The sequence below is a fragment of the Talpa europaea genome (genome assembly GCF_964194135.1).
Source record: "Talpa europaea genome assembly, chromosome: 15".
Taxonomy (NCBI): Eukaryota; Metazoa; Chordata; class Mammalia; order Eulipotyphla; family Talpidae; genus Talpa; species Talpa europaea.
Genome location: NC_140083.1, coordinates 70,410,397 through 70,431,938, shown reverse-complemented (window position 1 = coordinate 70,431,938; position 21,542 = coordinate 70,410,397). Strand labels below are relative to the sequence as shown.

General features: G+C 45.8%; 1 protein-coding gene across 2 annotated transcripts in view; it reads right to left on the bottom strand.

The window, feature by feature from the left end:
- ANO2 (anoctamin 2) overlaps window positions 1–21,542 on the bottom strand; it is a gene marked incomplete at both ends in the record, with an annotated part of 266,883 nt that overhangs the window by 204,854 nt on the left and 40,487 nt on the right. For both annotated transcript variants that reach the window (XM_084255831.1, XM_084255830.1), the window contains one exon: window positions 11,809–11,907. In XM_084255831.1, the coding sequence (XP_084111957.1) occupies window positions 11,809–11,907 (99 nt within the window). The remainder of the gene's footprint in view (window positions 1–11,808; window positions 11,908–21,542) is intronic.

Genomic DNA, 21,542 nt, shown 5'->3' with positions numbered 1-21,542 from the left:
TCTTATTTTTTATTCCAGGGCTCAAATGTGGTTCTCATAAAAACTCACTTTGGCCTCATTGTCACAGTCTAAGAGGTTTACTGAGATTCCTTCTTTTCTTATTTCTGCCTCCCTCCCCCCCACCCATCTTGTCTCCCTCAGCCTCTCCCTCCAGAGGGGCACAGCAGTGTGGTCCCAGGGTTGATTTGTTTCTTTCCAGCGCTGGAATCATGTCCCTCCCCCACCCCCATACAAAGAGCCTAGGCCATTGTGATGTCTGTGATGGACAGACGGGCCCCATTTTACAAACAAAGGAACTGAGCTTTACAACATGCCCCCAGGTCTCACAAACATCAGGAAATGCAATGACCCCAAAGTTCAAGAACTTTATAACTACAGGAGATCTAGCCTGATCAGCAGCGACCTGGGAGGACCTCTTCTGCAACTGGTGGGAAAGTCCACAGAAAAGCACAGCGGGCAAAACCAGAGTGCCCAGCTGGGAGCAGGTGCGTCTGCTTTCACCCCACTTCCCACAGATGTTCCTTCCGATTACCTGCCTGCTGTATACAAGCGCTTTCCTCTGCCCTGCCTCCAGTCCCCTAGATGGGTGGGGCTGGCCAAAAATTATCAGCACACCCACCTACTCACCTTTAATTTCAAAAGGTTCAGAGACACAGAGAAGTCAAACTGTGGAAGATGGCACCGCAAGCCACTAGTCAGACAAAGGTGGAAGCCTCTGGGCTAAAGAAGACTGGAGGAGAAGCTGAAGATCAAGCAGTCCGTCCACCATCCCCTCAGGCCCGGTGCATGTCCGAGAGGACAAGAGGGATGCACGCACAGCTGGACATTGAACCCCAGTCGGTGCTGCTGTGCTGCGCTTAGCACATCTACCATTGCAAGTGTTAAGGCATTCATTCATCGATCAAGATGCAAGCAGCAACCAGAGCAGCTAAGATCGCTTGCGTCTAGAACACAAAGGGACAGAACACGGGACAAAAACAGGCGCTAACCAGTCTCTCCCCTACCTGTGCCTACGGGTAAATTTCCTACCATAGCCACGCTGGAATGTGGAATTGGTCTATGATATAGTTACAAAATGCACATGCTTTTTTTGTCACATTCTGGTTCATGGATGGCTTTTAGTTGCATTGTCAGTATGTCCGCTACACATGAATGGACGTTTGCTGACTTGAAAACTATGAGACAAAATTCACACTACTCACATGACTGAGGCAGCCCGTTGGGCTACCTCCCACAGCCGCCCCCCTCTCCTGCAGTCTCTGCTGCAGCTCTCTCTCCTCTTCAGGCTCCACACAGCAAGGTTTTCTTACATGACAGACATGTCGGTTCCTCTTCCAGCAAGCCCTCAGGTCTCAGTCGAATGATTCCTTCCCTTACCCTGTCCCCGCTTTTCCTTCTGTGAGTACCTCCCAGCACATAACCACTGATCTGCTGTCTGAATCCTTGCCACACCAGGCGTGGAGCAGGCCAGTTGTAGTCACCACTGAATCACCATCCCTTAGCAGAGTGTCTCATAATAGTGATGCTCAGTACACAGTCATTGGCTGCATGATGCGAAATGTAACCTTCTGAGGGCTAGGATCCCACACACACACGACCTGGTCCCATCCCAGGTAATCAGACTCTTCCTAAATGCTTTTTTGGCAACTGCAGAGGCCATTGAGGACCCAGATCAGGCTGGCTGCTCTGGTCCTGATAGGGGGAAAGGATGTCCTGAGCAAACTCCTTAGAGGCTTTGTGGACTCCACCCCCACGACACTGGGAACTACAAATCCCATGATCACCAAAGGGAAGGTTGTGAGGACCTGAGGGCAGGGTTAAGCAACTGTTTGGGGTTGGCAGGGGTGGTGTTGGCTTGGTCACGAGGCAAGCTAGGTTTTTGCCAGCTCGGCGGGTCGTTGGGATTCCAGGTCAGCAGAATGGGTAGGACACATTTATGAATTTATCTCCCCCTTTTTCTCCCTGAGTTATTCATTTCCCCATTTTCCCTTCCCTTGTAAATAAACCTTTTATCAACCTTTTGTGTATGTCTGCAGTTTAGCATTCATAAGTCCCCTTTAAGCACGCGGGTGAGGATCCACAGTCAGGCAACCCCATTTTATATCGGGGTTTGCCCTGCAACAGTCCCTGTGCCCCTGTGCTGACAGCCACACTCTACCTCCACCCCCCCCAAGTCCTCTACGCCCCTGCTGGGCCTGAGGGATCACAGCATTCCCTCCTGGTGCCCTGGGATGAGGCCTCAGAGCCAGCTCGCATCACTCTCCTGCCAGCCACCACCAGCGTGTCAGGTCTGGCATCATGACCCACGCTCACTCATTGGCAGATACTGAACCAGTGCTTACTCTATTCCAGGCACTGCTGTAGGTGCTGTCCTTACAGTAAAACAAAATCCTCACCTTTGTGGAGTTTCTGGGATAGAGAGGATACAGAAAATGAGCAAACACATGGAAACATGACTCAGCATCAGGAAACGCTGAGTATTAGAAAAATAAAACAAGATCAGGGTAGTGAGCCAGGCAGGGTCAGACCTGCCCATGGAGGGGACATTGAGCAGAAAGCCCAGCAGTGTGGGGAGTGAGTTCTGCAGGTTTCCAGAAAAGGTCTCCAGGAAGAGGGAAGGGCAGGCAAAAAGGCTATTCAAGAGAAACATGCTTGGCATTTTGGAAGAACAGTAAGGAGGCCAGCGTGGCTGGAGCAGAGGGGAGTGGTGGGAAATGAACTTCCATGTCAGAGGCAGCAGATACAGCATCCAACTAGCATTCCTAACACTGACATTGTCATTCCCTGTCCCCCTCTCACCAACAGCCTTTACTGCTCCTGGCAGGGATCACCTATCACCCTCTGGTTCCACCTGCCCTGCCAAGGACAGATCTAGTGGAAGGGCCACTTTGCCTTGCACCCAGTTCCTGTCACCAGGACTCTTGTGTTGGAGTGGTATAAACACTTACGAACCATCACAGGGTGGGGTGCTGATTCTATGGAGTAAATATGCCCACCATGGTCCACAGCAAGCTGCCAATAGTATAATAATGAGCTTGCAAAATCCCTGAAAACATCACAGTCCGAGCTCCCGAGCTGTTATGGGCCAGTACATTCCTTGTTCGATTTCTCACAGGTTAAGACTCTTCCAGAAGCTGACTGTCCCTGTTTCCCTGCTGCTTGCCTCATGTTAGCCCCTTGTCATATGCCCATAGGACACCAAGGGGATCTGCCATGCCCTTTTCTCCTGTTGGAAGAACTACCAATCAGCCCAGTTACTCAGGTCAGTCCCAACTTACCAATCAGTGCCCACCTGGCATGAGTGTTAATACTCTTGCATGCTAAAAGGATCCCACTCTGGATGATATTAGTGGGTGGTCCACCTACAAACTGCCTCTACTCTCAGCCCTACCAGCACCGGGCCCATTGCCCAGGTCCCAGCCAGGCCTAGCCTGGCACATTCTACCTTACTTCAGACAGACATGACTTGAAGGCTTTAAAAAAGAAAACCACCACTTCTCTGTCAATTTGTAAGTCTAAAAACAATGTAACAAACAAAATTTAAATTCACTTCCCATTACACTTCATGTCTTTAGCTTCACTGCTTTTGAGCCCTGGGTCAGGCCTGTCTGCTGAGATACCCGCGCTGGACCTGTCAGGCCTGCGTCTCCCCAAGCCTGTGTGCACATCTAGAATGTGACCCTGTGCCATCTCAGGTTCCCTGCTCAAACAACACTTAGGTGACACCGGTTTTTTTTTTTTTTCCCTGATGTTGGAAGATGAGAAGTGTTGCAAAAACAAAAAAGAATAAAAAGTCAGAATATTCCACACTCTTTCCAGCCTATTTAAATAGCAATCAAAGAGCATGCACCAAAACGCCCATAAAGATATCAAATATAAACCCTACCCTCCCAGCTATGCCTCAATTAAAAACAAATGTTTGGGAACAGGCAAGAGCAAGAAGGGGGAAGGCCCCACCTACAGCCCACCCTACGTAAATAGCAACCATTCTGGTTCATTTACAAAATTATTGATGATAATAATAAAAAGAATCTGCTGTGAAAGGCATGTATGTCATGGCTGAGTAGAGAGTGACCCTTCTCCCCATGAAACTACAAGTTCTACATCTTTAATAAGTTCCTGGAGTTCTCCTGACTTTTGCTTTCTGGTTACCAGGGAGGACTCCCCAACTATCAAAATAGGCCCTCAGAATAATCAAGGCACCTCCAGATAGAGGAAGGAGTTGGTCAGGGTGATTTGATGAGGACTGGATAGGGCTGAGCTGAATGCCCTATAGGCATGCCAGGGGCTTTTCTGGGAATCTGGGTGACAGGGAGACCCTGGGGCTGGTGGAGCAAGGACTGTTCGGCACATCCAGTCCACCAATCTGGTATTTACTGAGCATCTGGTATTTATGTGCCCCACACTAGAATTCTCAGAGAAAACCTAAGAAACATGTAATGTAGCGCCCACTGTCAGGGGTCTTCTAGTATACTGGAAACATAAGAGCAGGACACCTAAAGCAGAACTGCTAAGGGTAAAGAAAAACTAAGGGGTATGAAAAACACTGGCTGTAGAATGACCAAGAAGCCAAAGAAACTGAGATCAATTCAGGCTGAAGGAAGAAAGGAGGGTCTATGAAGGAAGTGGAGTTTGGGATGGGACAAGAAGGATGAGTTATTGTGTATTCAGAGAGCAATGGGGAGATCATTCTAGGAGCGGAGATAAACATTTAAAGCATTTGAAGTCTCCAGGCCCTGGGAAAAAAGACAAAAAGTACTCTCCTTTTGACAAGACTCTAAGTCAGAGCCCCAAGTAGGCCTCACATGGAGGTGTGGGTTAGAGAACAGAGAGGTACAGGAGGTGGCCCAGGGATGCTGCTGGCTCAGCAAAAAAAGGGCAGCTCCTTTTTTGGGGTTTGGGTCTCCAATTTCTTTCTGCTTTCCTGTTATAAGAACACCTGTAGGGCCTCCCCTGGTGGTGCAGGCAGTTGAACGCCGCGCTGTGAAGCTGTCCTCAGCCTCTGCAGCACCGGTTTCATCCCGGCTGGCCAGGGAGGGTCCCACATGGTGCAGCAGACCTCTCCTGTCTCACCCGCTACTCCACTCAGCGGTGTATTTTGTCAGTCTGCCTTTTCTGTTCCCCACTCTGTCTCTGGTAAATCCTCTCACCTGTCCGATCATCTGGCTTGTACCACAGTTCTTGTATAAAATAAATAAATAAATCTTTAAAAAAAAAAAAAAAGAACACCTGTCATTCCAAGAGCTAAGCTAAGCCTTAGGCTGGCATCCCATAGTGGGGGCAGTAGTGGGGGGTGACTTTACTAGTCACTAAGGCTGAGCATGCATGTTGGGGTTACCTTTACCTTTTTCATAAGTTGTACTAATACATATACTCAAGTCTTTCATTGGTACCATTCCTTCAAGTAAAGTAATTTGGCACCCATTAAAAAAATAAAAATAAAAAAAGAATACCTGTCATTGGATTTGGGCCCATCCTAAATCCAGGATGATTTCATCCTGAGACCCTTAACTAATTATATTTTCAAAGATCCATTTTTCAAAATAAGATCACAGTCCCAAGTTGTGGAATTAGGACTTAGATCTATCTTTTTAGATGCCTCTGTTCACTACAAAGTGGGTTGTTGACCTTTAAAGTACAAGTTTTGCGGTAGTAAATTTATGTGTCCACTTAACTGGGACATCAGGGTGCCAAGATATTTGATCAAACATTAGTCTGGATATGTCTGTGAGGATGCTTTTGGATGAGATTAACATTTGAATAAGTAAACTAAATAAAGCAGATTGCCCTCCCTAGTGTGGTGGGCTTCATCTAATCAGTTGAAGACTAGTTAGAACAAAATAGTTGTGTGAGAGAGAACTCCTGCTGCCTAACTCTTCATCTGGACATGAGTCTTTTCCTGTCTTTGGACTCAAACTGAAATATTGGTAATTGTTGAGTCTTGAGCCTGCCAGGATTTGGACCTGAACCACCATTAGCTCTTCTGAGTCTCTAGCTTTCCAACTACAGATCTTGGGACTTGTCACCCTCCGTTATCACTTGAAATAATTTCTTACAATTAATATACATACACTCATCCTCTTAGTCCTGTTTTTCTATTTCTCTTGGGAATCCTGACTTGTACAAGCCTCGGCTCTGGATAAACCAGGAGCAAGGGATACTGAGGCCCAAGGTCTTGGCAGTACCAAGTCCCTAAAGTTGGGTGGGCACCATGAGCCGGAGGGACAGTCATGTAGAACTTTTGCAAAAAAAAAAAAAAAAAAAATGTGGTAACCAAGTCAGAATCTCTGCAGTGACAGTAGTATGTATCTGATAACAACTTGCACTAATTTATAAAGTTTAATGGAGTTAATATTTTCTTCCTAAGTCCGAGCTACTTGGACTAACTAAATGTCAAGTTACTTTGTTTTTTAATGGGAATTATATTAGATCAATGTGTTAACACTGATTTTCTGACATTCATCAGAAAATTCTTGATGGCATTTGTATATTTTTTAGTTAATAAAAATGAACAGAGGAATTATTCTTTTATAGATGTAGCTTAGTAGCTGCAAATATTACAAAACATGAATTCTCTGGGGACAAATAAAATGTGAATAACATTTCTGCTCTAACCTTTATATTTGAATCAAGTTAGCTCATCAGAAATGTACAAACTTACTTTGTAGTACAGCCATGCCTGAACATCACATTCTCAGTTTTTAGCCAAAATCAGTTTAAGAAATCAACATACCAAGAATTCCTATACTTTATATAAACTCATTACTTTAAAAAAGTCTCATATGTTCATGTCATTTATATAGTAATTATGCTTTAACAACGGGAAAAATTTGTTTCCTCTGACAAACACATACTCATTTCTATTTTTTTTTTTTTTGCCTTGTCTACCAGGGTGCTCAGAAGTAAATTTGTCTTATCTGCCTCAATCACTCTTTTTTTTTTTAAATTTCTACTCTCATTATTTCCCCCTGAACTGTCCTACTTTCCTTTAATTACATGATTCATTGTTTTGGGGTGGCTATTTTTGGTCCTTTTTAAAAATGACCTATTGTTTTACATTTTTGCGTGTAATCTATCATAAATCCTGTTTTGAGAAATAGGCCAAGATATGGCCCTAGTTGCCCCAGGGTTATCAGAATCAGTAGTAGGACCCAAGGCCTGCATTTGTCACACCTACTGTATAGCCCTTGAAATGGACACCTTCAAGCTCTCCCTCCTGCATAGCAGTCCTGAGCAGTCTTCCTGCTGCCTTTCCCCATAACTACACCACGGACCTCGCACATGAAGCCATTATGTTTATGGATGCCCCAAGGACCTGTGTGGTAGGAAACAGAAATCCCCCAGCACATAGTCCAAAAGCCATCTGTTCCTGCCTCTCCACCAAATCCAGGTCTGGGCTTCTGGCTGCCTTGGCAGATTTAAAGAATGGGGTCCCAGCTCCCTCCAACACTGCAGATGCTGACCATGAAGGAAAATAGCAGGAAGGAGCACCCTGATCTGTGTGTACTGCCCTATACTCATCACATATGAACAACAATAGCAACAACAGTAATAATAGCAGTTAGGTGTTGCGTGGCATCCCGGGCTAGTGCCCTGAGTACATTACTCCCATTTTAGAGATGAGAAGAGCTCTGAGGCTGCTCTCCTAAAACAATATGACTTGCTAGAAGTTACATGCATGCAAAGCTAACGTCTTTATGGGCTCCTAGGAACAGCCAGCCTGACCCTACAGAATCAGTCACTCTCTTAATAATGGCTATAAAACCTTTGACATATTGGACAAAAGTGATTTTTTTATCCATCCCAGGCCTGTCACTTCCTCCAAATGTTGTGGATTATTGCTGGATTAACATGATTTTATTGACTCAGTTATCTCCCCCTTGTCCATTCCCAGCCTGGTCTCTGCAGGAGGCAACAGAGAATAAGCAAATGTCAGGGGCGAGAAGGGGATTAGTCATCCACCTATATAAAAAAGTGAAAGAGAAGTAATCATAGATGTTGACCACAATCTAGAAGCACCACCTTGGTCATGAGCAGAAGTGAGAAAGCACCCACTCCAAACCTTCCCAGCCTGCTCGGAGCCAAGCGCTGCCTTCCGACCCCCTTCTTGTGCATGGACAGTGAATGCTGGCTCTTCTGTTGTTGTTTTTGGAAAACAAATGCTTCCTTCCAAGATTCCCTCCCAGTTAATATCTGTGCTCGGGACTCTGAGTCCCTGGACGCATTACTATGGATTTGTCCAGAGATCTCAATTTCATGATTGCCTTCCCATCTTCCTGGTCTCTCCGGACCCTGCTGAGTTATGATACAAACCTCCACTGGCCTGGAGGATGCTTAGCTGATCTCACACCATGCCTAAGTCTTCCTCCATGTTCCCTCTGCCACTGGGATATGTTTTGTGCAGATGTGGCTTCCTCTCAATCTGGTCATCTCCCAAGCCCATTAAAGGGGAGCAAATGGCAGTGGACCCAACACTAGCCCTCACAACTGTCCTGTCTCTCCTTCCCTCCCATGCCTCCTTCTCGGGGACTGGGTTTAACCTCCAACCCTGGCATCAGGTTCTCAGTTCAATCTTAACAAAAAGATGCATTCTACCCAGTACACCAAGTTTTCTCCCCCTCTCTTGGCTATGACACGTCCTGTGAGTTCAGCTATAAGTCACTGCATTCTACGAGTACAAAGATGATGAGGCCATGTGGCTGATCCTGCAGCAGGAAGTCAGAACAGTCCACCTGGGCTGAGTCTGGGACCCGGAAACTATGGGGGAAATTTCTTTCCGTTTGATCTGCAGCCTTGTAGGAGAAACCAGCTGGCTTGGCTCTCCCCAGACTCCCTGGTCTGCCATTTTTATAGACAGAATCTGTGCTGTGCTAATGAGTTGCTATTTGACACAGTATTTAATGAGTGCTTTGATGTCTGGGTGTGTGGTCTTGCTGCTCTACCCTTTGACAGTTACGCTCTCTGAGGTCATGCATTGTTTCTATACCCTTCAGAGTCTCACCAAACACTCCCTTATAGTAGGAGCTCCATCAGGGTTAGCTGCCTATTCAATAAGGAAGGAAGGTGATGGGAGTAGGAATTGAGAATACACATAAAATATTTGAGTACCCAGACACAAAAACAAACTCCTATATTTCCGTAGCACTGGTTAAGAATCGAACTCTTTAAACAAACTCCTAAGAAATGAGCAGATATTATTATATCCACATCATAGATAAAGAATTCAAGGCTCTGAATGGGGGATGTCTCTACTCCCCCCACCCTTGTCTCCTTTTTTTCTTCACTCTCCTCCTATGGAGGTATGAAGAGACATCCCCCAAATCACACAGCTAAGGAGTGTAGAGTCTATTCTTCTGAGTGTGGTGTCTATCATCCTGTGTCACTAAAATGAAAAGGGAGGAAGGAAACTCAGAGATGGCTGTTATAATATGTCCATGCCCTCATCCTCTCATCTACACCACCTACAAATTCAATGGCAGTTACTACCTAGACTACAGATGCTAAGTTCCAAAAGGCTGCATGGGGGATGGGAGGGCCACTTGGACTCAGAGAGCAGATTGTCATTTAAGCAGAACTATGTTCTCAAAGATTTGAGCTTATAAAAGGGCACAGATGAGACAAGAGGGCCAAGGCAGGCTGTACTTGGGGGCTGAGCATGGGAACAAGTAGACTATAGCAGAGAGGTACAGAGAGAATAAACAAGAGGTAGAGAAGATGGTAAAGAACAAAGGAGGTTAGGAGACAGCATCAGGAGAGGGAGGTACAAGGGAGAGGGAAGAAGGAACGGAAGAGCATGGAGTGGAAAGGCTGTAAGGAGTGTGAAGAAAAAAGGAGACAAAAAGGGGGGAATAGGACACAAATTTCTATGTCTCTAGGTTTCCTGCTAAAAGGATCTTCGGGGTGGGGGGGTGCGGGCTAGACACAACAGCATGGACATGAGAGTTTTGCTCACCTTCTTTCCAAGGATTAGCCAGCAAAGATTTTTAAAAAAATAAGAAATAAGATACAAATAGAATGAGATTAAGAGATATTAGATAATTTAGATTAAACAAAGAAAGGAAAAAGATGGATGGGTAGGTGGATGGATGGATGTGAGAGGAGAGGCATGAGAAGCAATGAGAGAATGAGACAGAGAGAGACGGGGCGGGGGGATTTGGAGTAATACAAAAGAAAGGGAAAGAGTTGGCCAGGTTAGGGCATCACCAGAAGAAGCAGAAGCCTCCCTCCAAGGATAAGAACTTGGGTCCTACTGCCAGCAGACAGGAGAACAGCCGTGGAGGAGGAGTAGAGGTCAGAAACAAAACTGATGCCTGCCTTTGAGGCCAGGGGAGCTGGAGTGAGCAGTTTAGCACCAGAAGACTTAGAGCCCCTGTTCAGTTGAAGGGGAAAAGATCAGTGTGTATTCCTCATGAAACCATGACACTCAGGCATGTGACCCCGAAACATTGACCTTTCATTGGCAAAATGTTTGTAGCTAATGTTCACATATGTGTTTGTCATAGTGTCATCGTCTTTCTGTCTAAACAAATCTCTAAAAACAGAAACCATGGGTTTTATCATCTTGAGAGTGGGATTCCTGATGGCATAAAAGTTGATGGTGTGAAATGAGTGATTTTCCATGGGGAGAGTAGGTCTGTTGGGAGTGAAGATGGTGTTAGCAGAGCCAACGATGCTACTCAAAATGGTACTGATGACCATAACGCTACTGCTGAGGGTGGAGACAGTGAGGAGAAGGCTGATGGTGACAGTGGTGACACAGAAGACAGTAACAATGAGTCCATTCGTGGTGGAGAAACTGGGAATTGTGGGGATGGCAGTTGGAATGATGAAAATGATCTCCACGTAGCCAGGTCATCACTTATGAAACAGCTTGTGAAATGACTCTTGTATGTGTGCACATACAAGGAGACAACACAGAAAAAGACCATCCATAGGTCACCCGGTTTAAACTACAGTATCGTCTGCCCCAGGACCTTCCCCAGAGACATCTCAAATAGCCACAGTCAATAACCACTCCTTTATCCTAAAATGCCTACTAAGAAAATGTACGACAACTCTGTGGACACATGTCCTTCCCTTCAGAAGTGATTGCTAATTTTGTTATACAGGGAGTCTTCCCCTAGAATTTTTCAGGGGGATTTTAAAATTATACATACACTATATTGACTGAAAAGAACCCTTTAAAAAAATCATTAAACCATGTGGTTCTCAACCTAGATGTGCATCAAAACCTCCTGGGGATTTTTTCCCCCATTACTGATGTTAGTACATCATTCCGTACAACCAAGGGAATCAAAACCCCAGAGGTGGACTTAGGAACACTTAGGAAAAGTCCCAAATGATTTTCATCAACTCATCTGATAAGAACATTCTAGTTGGCAGAGGAAACAAGTAAAAACCAGCTCCACACAATACTTAGTGGTACGCAGGTATCTTCACAGTGAGTTTGGTGCTATTCTCACTGCCTGCTGCCCACCCATCCTGCTCTCACTGCAACATTTCCTCTAAAGAGGGGCTGGGACCCCAAGAATTGAAAGAAAGGAAGCATAACAGAGAAATAAAGAAACTGGACCAGGGCGAAGTTTGGCTTCTTAAGGAGCTCATCCCAGGTAAGTTGAAAGTATCTTCCAAGCCCTACCCAGCTTTCTTCTCTGACTCATCCACATCACTGCCCCAAACTTAGGTTCTGGAGAAGGCAAGCATGACTTTAACTCCACAAAACCACATCCCACCGGACCCTGTTCCCAGACTCTTTGCCTACATCCCTCCCTGGGGAGGCCCCCAAACCCAAAAGAAACATGTTCATACTTTCTTGGTGGGAACTTTAATCTTCAAGAATTCTGCCTCTCTGGCCAGCACCTGCCATGGGGCATGTATCCGGACAAAGACGGATCCTTGGCTTTTACTCTGTAAGGCACAAAGGAAAAAGAAATGGTAACACTTTTTAGGACATCGTTTAAATTCCTGACCTCCCAACTTTCTAGACTAGAAGCCAAGACCTATTGTTCCTTCAGTTTCTGATTTTTGTTCTCTTTAAACTTTCCTCTCTCCCATACCCCATTCACCAGTTCTGTTCCAGAAATATACTCATCAAAAACCTTAAGGTGATGGTCCCAACAGTGTGGTCCCTGTAGGTTTGGTGGCTTCAGAGATAAAGAAGAGTTAAAGCAAATGTATTCACAAATTTGAAATGTAAGCAATTATTATTTTGACAGAAATCCCGTCACACACCTAATAGCAGTTAGTTCATTATTTCCACACGCATTCAGCAAACAGCCTTCGACATATCTCCATCCACGTATTTTCATTGTTTATTGTTAACTTTGTATTTTTGTTCTACTGTTTTACTGTGTAGCCCCAAATCACAAAAGTGGTTAACCTAAGCCTTTAAGAAATAGTATAAATATTAATGCAAACAATGCAACTCAAAATAACATCATAAACATAAATCATGAACAGGATACCAGTGTGAATATACAGCATGAATCTATGTCTAGGACACAGACATTCTGTGAGTGATTCTGTGAGTACATTCATTTTCCCCAACAATGATGGGCACGAAAGGAAACTCACTGGAGAGTATTTGAAGATTGGGTGTGACTGGCTCACCAATCCATTTCACCCTGGTTGCAGTGTCTGTTACAAAAAGTGGTCAGATTATGACATGAAGCCATCAGTTTCTCATCACCTTCAATAAAACCTCAATTTTTTTCAGAACGAGCGTGCCCAGAAAAAAATATTTTCTGACATTAACTTAATTACCATTGTCACTAAAGAATAAAAGGAAGGCCTCCCTGGTGGCGCAAGGGGTTAAGATGCAACCTATGAAGATAACCGTAGCCACTGCAGCACGAGTTCGATCCCCGGCCAGGGAGCCACCCACATGGCATAGCAGACCTCTCCTGACTCGCCTGCTGCTCCCCTCACCAGTGTATTTTAGTCAATCTGCCTGTTCTGTTCTCCACTCTGTCTCTGGTGAATCCTCTCACCACCCCCCGCACCTCTGGCCTGTACCCCAGCTCTTGTATACATAAAAATAAAATAAATCTTAAAAAAAAAAAAAAAAGAATGAAAGGAAACCAAAACCAAGTGGGAAAAAAAATGGGCAAAAGTTTCATTATCAGCAAGAAGCTCCAAAGACTACCTGCAAAATTAACCACAAACACTGTCATAGAGAAAGCAGAAAAGCCAACTGAAAAATGCCTTCATCAAATGGCTGTGGGAAGGCACATAAAACCCAGCACTGTCGTGGGCAGGCATGGAGTGCTGGCCAATGTGCCATTTACATTTGGACAAGGTCACTGAGGGACAGAGTGGAAGCTGGACCCTACTGGGTGTGCTCTGTGGAGAGAAATGCTCACAGCTTCCTATTCCTTTTACCCTTTCTGGACCCATGTTGAGGAGAAAGGAGCTTTATATTAAATCACAAGTTCCCCCGCTCTCTGAAAGCAGCATTCCTAGTGAAACCTTTCTTAAACCGAAGTGATATAAAGCAAGGAAGCAATTACCATTAATTTACATGAAATCTTTGAGCATTCCAAGACCCAAAAAAACACTAGATTTTTTTAATGTGGTATATACAGCAGCTGATTTAAACGGCTGTCTACTTGAAACCTGTAAAATGTTATAAATCAATGTTACTACAGTAAAAAAAAAAATTTAATAAAAAGCATAGGCTCTCAGATCTTGGTTTAGTATTGAAGATTAACAGTGAAAACAGTTTGCCTACTACCTCTTGGTGTACCGACTGTGAGGACACTCACAGATGCTTTTGAAATGATAAATAAGAGAAAAAGCTATTTTATGATGCTCATCGTGCAGGTGAAGACTATTTCTCTGATTTTGAATGGCAGCTCCACAGTATATTCAGTAATTTAAACATTGAGAACATACCACCAGCTTAGGGATTTATATGGGCTTATGATTTATAAGAGGGAGGAATGAAAACTAAACCAAGACTTCACAAGAAGACTGAACTCTGGTATGAAAGTCGTAGGTTTTCCGCTGTTTACAAATACAATCATGTGTCAGTTTTGACACTTCGGTCAATGACAGGTTGTATATAGACCGTGGACTCATTAGGCAATACCATTGGGTGATACCCACGGTGCCATCTAAGTTGGTGTAACTACACTTGTAGGGTAAGGTAAAAAGTATCAGTCTTTTCTGCCCTCCCGCCATTAGGATTGATGATGGATCCCTATGGTCCCGAATGCATGCCTGATGGCGGGCTCCTGGAGTAGGGTGTGGGCATGCGAAAGTGGGTACACCTGGGCTGAGACTGGGCTTCTAAGGACAGTGTCACGGGGACACCAGTAGAGCAGAGAGCAGAAGAGAACAAAAGAGCAAAAGGAGCAGAGAAGAAAAGACCACGAGGGAACGCCGGAGAGCCCAGAAAGAGTGAAGACTTTCTGGGGGCTGGGAGGCCTACCAGCCTCCCGGCCCCCCACCACCCTTGCCTGCTGTGTACCTGGTAAATCCAACAAAATCCTGCAAAGCCACTGAGGGCTCCAGGACTTCTTCTTACCCCGTCTGCTTGGATCATAGAGATCCTGCTCTGTGTGCTCCTGCCATTACAACACCCCATGACATTTGCACAGCAAAAATAACACTAGCAGCACAGTTCTCAGAACATATACCTGTGGTTAAGCAACACTCATCAAATCCTGGAAATCCTAATAGCCAGGATGCATATTTGTTGAATATGTGTCATGTGCGGGGACAGAGCTTGTTTTGTGGTTTAGCTCATAGAATATTCACAACCATGCTGTCAAGCAGGCATTATCACTATCTCTGTTTTACAGTTGAGGGGATCAAGACAGGGGAAATTTAAATAATTTGTCCAAGGTTACATGGTTAGTTTGATGTAAAAGTATCCAAATCCAGGCAGATTATGTGTACCTGATGAATTTCTTTTCTCATCAGAGACAGACAAACCTGACATGGGGGACTTTGGGTGCTTGGGTGGCGGGCGCACTACGGTGACTACATCTAAAGGAGGGGAGATCATGTACTTCCAAAACACTAACAGCAATGTCAACTAATGGGACATCAATACAACATTTCTTTTAAGAATTAAAAGTAAACAAATAATAAAATAAAAGCCACCTCTGCGGACTGCAACAGACCACCAAGACACCCCTTTTAGACTAAATTGAATCAAAAGATGGACAGAAATCTAGGAGATCGTCCTAAGATGAAACACTAGACACAGTTCTGACAAAATGCAGGAAAAGGACTTCAGTGTGAAATCTCCCCAATTTCTAAGCTCATCTCTGGTATCAACAGCCAAAACTAAGAGTATGCAAGGCTCACTGCTGCTTCTAACATAACTTAGGTTTCCCTAACCTGGTGAAGCGAGCCCAACCTCAGTGTAAGTCATGCAAAATCATTTCCCATTGTGGGGATATTAGTTTCCTTCAGCAAAGCACGCGTCTCCTCCATTCCTGATTCAAGCAGAGCGTGTTCTCAACGAAAATGAAAGCTGAAATGCAATTGTGTGGGGCTAACACATAGTTATCGTGGTCCTTTTCTGCCATGCTGTTCACTAATCCAGGAATCTAGAACTGGAGGTGAACATAGACTCGTACAACATAAAGGAGGAGGCAGGAAGAGTGTGGAGACTTGACACAGGGGTCTCCCTATCGGTAGCCTGGCTCCCCACTGCATTAGAACATCATTGACCTTTCCTAGGGGCCCATGGCAGGCACTGTCTCATTCTGGGGCTTTCAAACCCAACCTAAACTGAATGGGATTGCATAGACCTGGAAACCATCTGCCTTACAGGCATGTTGTAACATGAAGGTGTTACACCCTTATAGGGTGCTGTAACATGAAGAAGAATCAGGGATACTTTGGGGGAAAAAGACTTCAAATGTAAAATTCTTTGGTATCTTTACTTGCCAAGACTCAGCTTCCGTGGTACCCCTGCTGAGGGCTCACAGCAGAGGCAGCTGCTGGAACTGCAGAGTGAACTGATTTAGTCAAAGGACGCTGGACCTTCAAGGTCACCTAACAGCTTGTGCAAGTAACAAATGGAGACCTCGAGCTCAAAAGGCTGAGTTGCTTCTGCATGGAAACACTAGTGAGCAGCAGAGCCGGGAATGGAAACCAGGTCTCCTTCCGCCAACCCCACACTGCCCATAAGAGTAGCCTCAGTGACTCCTGAGGGCTCCCAACCCATCCGGACAGGCCTGCAGCCCCTCCCTTCCAATGGGATTGAGGGTGTGCGGGCCGGTGGAGAGGGGAGGTGCTTGCCCAGCCATCTCTCTCCAGTGACCAGCCGCTGCTCAGGGCCCTCGGCAGGAAGCAGAGGCTTCGCACTCCTGTTGAGATTATCCTCACTGTTTACATCTCGTTGTTATCCAAAGATTGCATGTGGCTTCCCGAGACCACGTCCTCTCTCTAGAGAGACAGGAGTGAATGGGAGGCAGCCCCAGCCAAGCACTGGAAACCGATACTCCACAGCCTTCTTCCCACACAGTCCTGCCAAGCCACCTCAACGCTGACCCCAGACGCCTGTGTGTGCTCTGGTTCCAGGCCCTGCTGTGAGCCGAGAACATCAGCTGCAGCACATCGTGGCCCAGGAACGTGGTTGCCAGGGGAGGGTGGGGGACGGGAGTGTAGGCAATCGAGGTGAGGGAATATCCCGCCCTCAACTGCTATCACCAGCCTAAGTGACACCCCTGCCCGCTATCACCAGCCTAAGTGATGGTGGAGCAGAAAGACGGAGGGCACAGGGCCCACAAAGGGGTGAGCAAAAACCCCAGGGACTGCCAGCTCATCGTGGGTGATGTGCTCACAACAGGAAGCGTTATGTCAGGGATATCACAGCCGGGAAGCCACGGTCCCAGACTAGGGAGTGGGGGCAGCTTTGGGACATTGGAAATGAGAGAGGAAATGCACCGGTTCTCATGGTTCTCGCTGCTGCTCCGTTTGAAAAACAGTCACCTACCTGAGTTGTTGCCTCGGGCAACATCACACTGACAAAGACACCAGAGTGGTGGAGCAGGCTACGTAATGCAGGATGCTGTCCCAGTCATACCTCATGATGTATGAGTTGGGAGTAAGTTTATGCATCCATTCTCAGCCCCCCAGGCTTTCCCGGTCATACCTCTTGATGCGTACCCTTCCCAGAGTGATCAAGCTTTCTGCTCTTGATTGATATGAAAGGCACCTTGTAAGGTTTGGCTCCTGTGGTTGATTGACCGGTTCTGAAGGGCAGTTCTGACCTTGCATCGGAATGCAGAACTGCAGGTATCCATAATGGCAGCCTAACAGGTCACTTAAGTTTAGCAGACCCACACTGTGTCACTGTTGGCATCCCTTCCACTATCAGGTGGAATCCATGACACTATCAGGACCCTCCAGCCTTTGATCAGGAAACAGGCTTTGCTGGACTCCCCCAGAGACATGGAAGAAATCCTAACTGGAGATGAAAACGCTTTCCTGAGGAGCCCTGGGTGAGAGTAAGGACACTCTGCAGCCCTCTGCTCCTAGGCCAAGGTGAGGCTACGAAAGTGATCAACAAAATAGAGGGCAGGACCCAATACCCACTGAGCCCCGTCACAGTGACCCAAAGCTACCAGCAATGTGTCCCTTTGACAGAAAAGGTCTTACCTAGCCCCAACCAAAGACTGGGGACAACACAGCCAGGGTCTTATAGAAATAAAAACTTGGCCATTCTTACTCTGTTCCCCAAAACAAATGGCCATTGCCAGTTCCAGGAAGGGGAGGGCCTTCTTCAGAATGACTGTGAGGATCCCTTGGATCAGCGACCAACACAGCCAGATGCTTAGAGAATTTCTCTGGGCCAGGTCCCTCCTCTGTGCACTCTCCTGGCTCTCCTGAGGACCACCACCCTGAGAATCTCTGCTCAGTGCCCAAACAGAGATGAATCAGTGAGTGGGTACCCAGGAAAACTGAGGAACCAGACTCTTTTACAGAGCAAGGGCTGAGAGAAACTGCTCCCCACCCAGCTCCTCCACACAGATGCCCCCAAGATCCACAGCTGGGAGGAGAACCCCATGAGGAGACAGCAAGAGAACAAAGCAAAGTGGCTTCATTCATCTTCAAAAATCCCGCAGAAGAAAGAAGGTGACATCTTCGCCAGGTGGGACAGGTTCTGACCATGCCATGAGCATGGGGGGCTGGAGACCCAGTCCCAGTTATTGAGCCCCAGCTGTCTATTAGCAGTTGCACCACTTTTGACAAGGCACCCAAGCTCTGAAAACTTAGAGGTGACGTTAAAGTAATTGCAATGATTAATCATAACAGCACCTGAAGAAGAAGAGGACAAACTAACTGCACAAAGGACCACACAGAATCTTTTGGAGCGATAAATGCATTCATTCTCTTGAGTAGGATGATGGCTTCACAGGTGCATACATACATCAAAACTCAGCAGAGTGCACTTAACCTGTACCTCGATAAAGCTGGGGGAAAGATCAACAAACATGCAAAATAATGCCACACTTTTCACAATGTCTTTTGTTTTGAAAAAAAGATTATGTTTTCACAAAGATAGGGTACTTCTGGTGTTGACCATTTAAATTCATAAAAAAATATGCAAAAGTTAATACTAATTCTGTGGTATCTCAAAATCAAATGAGATTATATACATGAAAGTATTTTGCAAACTACATGTAAAGGGATTTTTTAAAGGGCAGAATCAGGAGGACCCACTGCCAAATCTCTGTCTTAAGACTCAAAGTACAGAGCATGCCCATGGGACCACAGAACACATGCCCTTGACCTCCATGGGAATCCTGCCATGCTTCAGGGACCCCACCTGAGAGAAACCAGAGCTGAGCCCACCACACCAACAGTTCCAGGCATGGACCTGGGCCAACACCAGTTGAGGTTATAGGTAAGTGAGAATGTTGCTTCTGGGAACTTATAATGCAGAAAGAAACCACCTGCATGGAATTCAGGAGCCAAATTTCTACCCCCCAGAAAAGTTAGAAATCCATAAGCCCTGAAGATGTTGGCAGACAAGACAGGAATTTTCCCCAAAATACAGAAAGTTCAGGGCTGACAATCAGATTTCGGGCACCCAGGCCTGGCCCCAGGCGGAGAGGAAAAGGTCACAGAGAAACAACGAGGTAAGACCCGAGGAAAATAACGCCCTTTCCTATGCATTGCAGTAAAACTGTTTGGGACAATGGACATCCTGCAAGTGGAAACAAACACTGCAGAATGCCAGCTCTCAGCAATCGCGTGCTTCTCACCCCCCACCCCAGGTTGCTTCACACACTCCCGTGTCCAGAAGAATAGAAGGATAATGCAGAGTGGTGGGCAAGGGGTCCCCTCATTCAGCAAGGGGTCCACCGATTGGGTAGTTGACAGATACTTAAACCTAGGATGATCTGTAGGTTCTGGTTGCATTGGGACAGTCCCAGTTCTATAGCTTGCCTCATCATCCCAGCCAGGTTAGTAGTTTTAACATTATCAAAAATGCCCCAGATTGGACAGTAAGTCAGGGTCACTCTATGGATCAGCAAAGAGACATTAGTGATCCAAAGAATTCACATCACTTAACTCAATAGCTCTCAAACCTTTGGGCAGGAATGCTCAGCCTGTGCTTCCTGACCTTCATTCCTTTGACCCAAATGATAAATGACCCACTCAGAGAGAAGCAATTTCAGGCATTTAAAAGCTCATCATATTCCCTCTAAAAGTACCCCTATTTCCAATGTCCCTCCTAACTCGAAACTTATGTGACTCTTTGATTTTGATACTTTTGTTTCCTGCTTTAAACCTTCCTGCTGTCGGTAATTAGCTCTCCAGCCCCTCCCCCCAAATGTACCCTGTCTCTCTTCACAGTGACTTGCTCCTCCCTGAGGAATATCTCCACGGCTTCCTCTGACTCAATCATCCCAGCATATTTCAATTCAACTAATATCTACTGGGCAGCAACCCCAGGCTCAGCAATGTGCTCAGGGTTAAGGGCATACAGAAGAAACACAAGCTATCATCTGGCTTCAGTCTCTTTGGAAACCTGATAAATGATATCTAACACACAAGATAGATGAACAGCAGCACGACTGGAGTGATTAATGTCCAAATGGACAGGACGACTAATGAATGCTCATCGCTTGTCTCTGCTCTCATTCATCAATAATTGCCAGATTTTGCTGGGAGAAACACGCCTCCTGGAGCTCAGCTGTATGTTTTCAGTGGAATTGACCCCTCCGCCAGCTCCAGGGATGGATCCAATCAGCTGAAGCCAAGCAGTATATCCATCTCCCTGGCCACATTCATAGGTTCTGGGATATGTTTGTAATACAGTCAGAATCAATGAGATGTGAGGAAATATTGGCCAGGTTTCCTCAGAAAGCAGCTTTCTCTTTCTGCCAGCACTCTGGGGAGAATAGTGGCAGTTAATTAGCTTCATAAATGAAGCCAAGGGACCACTGAGTAAATAGATGAAGTGGACCCTGCGAAAGGTTGAGAAGAAAGATGGAGAAATCGAGAGAATGTCAGTTGAATGGCTGGATCAAGTCTCACCAGACACACGGGTATCCTGACTCCATGAGCTTGTAAATCTGCCTTGTTGTTTAAGCCAATTTGAGTTGGATTTTCTTTCACTGCAACCAAAAGAAGTCAGTGGAAAAGCTGACTCTGGGCTAGAGGAGCCAGAAAGGATGCCATGGAGGGGAGAGAGAACTGAGTTGCATTTTGAACATTGTAAGATGGGATTTACATGTGCAAAAAGGATTGTGGGTGGCACAGCAAAGAAGGAACAGAATGGGTAAAGGTGCCATGAGGAACAAGTGTGGCAGGTGGAGACCAATCTGCCTCAGGCAGAAAGGAAGCCAGGAGGCCAGAGGGCTGAGGTGTGATCCGTGGTGGCCAAATTGCCCACCTTGTTGCTGTAGCCCATGAACTTTGCTAGAGTGATCTTGACGGGTCAACCCTGCACCTTCACCCAGATTCACCATCCTTTCACCAGGACAAGGAACTAGGAGAGCCCCCTTCTTAGAAGACAGAAAGAATGGCATCCTCCTTTCTCAATGGAGCTCAAGTTAAACTACTTTCCATTCTCCAGTGAGACCAAGAAATATAATAGGTGGGCAGCAGTGGCAACCATCTGTCTCTTCTAGTGTGGGTTTAGGTTGTGGCCAGCAGAATAAAGACAACAAACACCCCATGTGCCACTGTGACCTTCTCCAGTTCAGAGCAAGTTGCTTTCCTGATGGTGGGGTTCTGGTCCTCCTTCCCAAGGGTTACTACTCCTTCACAAAGATCTTAAATAAGAAGGCAGGATAGACTTTGATGACATACAAAGAAGTAGTAAAATCTTCAACATCTCTAGTTAGAAGCTGTCTTTAGCTGAAGAACGCTTTCTTCAAACCAACTATTTTAAGGGGATAACCTACTTGATCTTTGGAAGGCCAGCTCTGCACAGCCCCACTTTGGTTCTGAAACGGTCTCTGTGTCACCCTTATGCAAACCACAAAAGTTGTGCCATTCCCCTGGAAATGGGTAGGTGCTTTCAATTGTCACAATGACCGGGGAATTCTACTACCTTTTAGTGGATG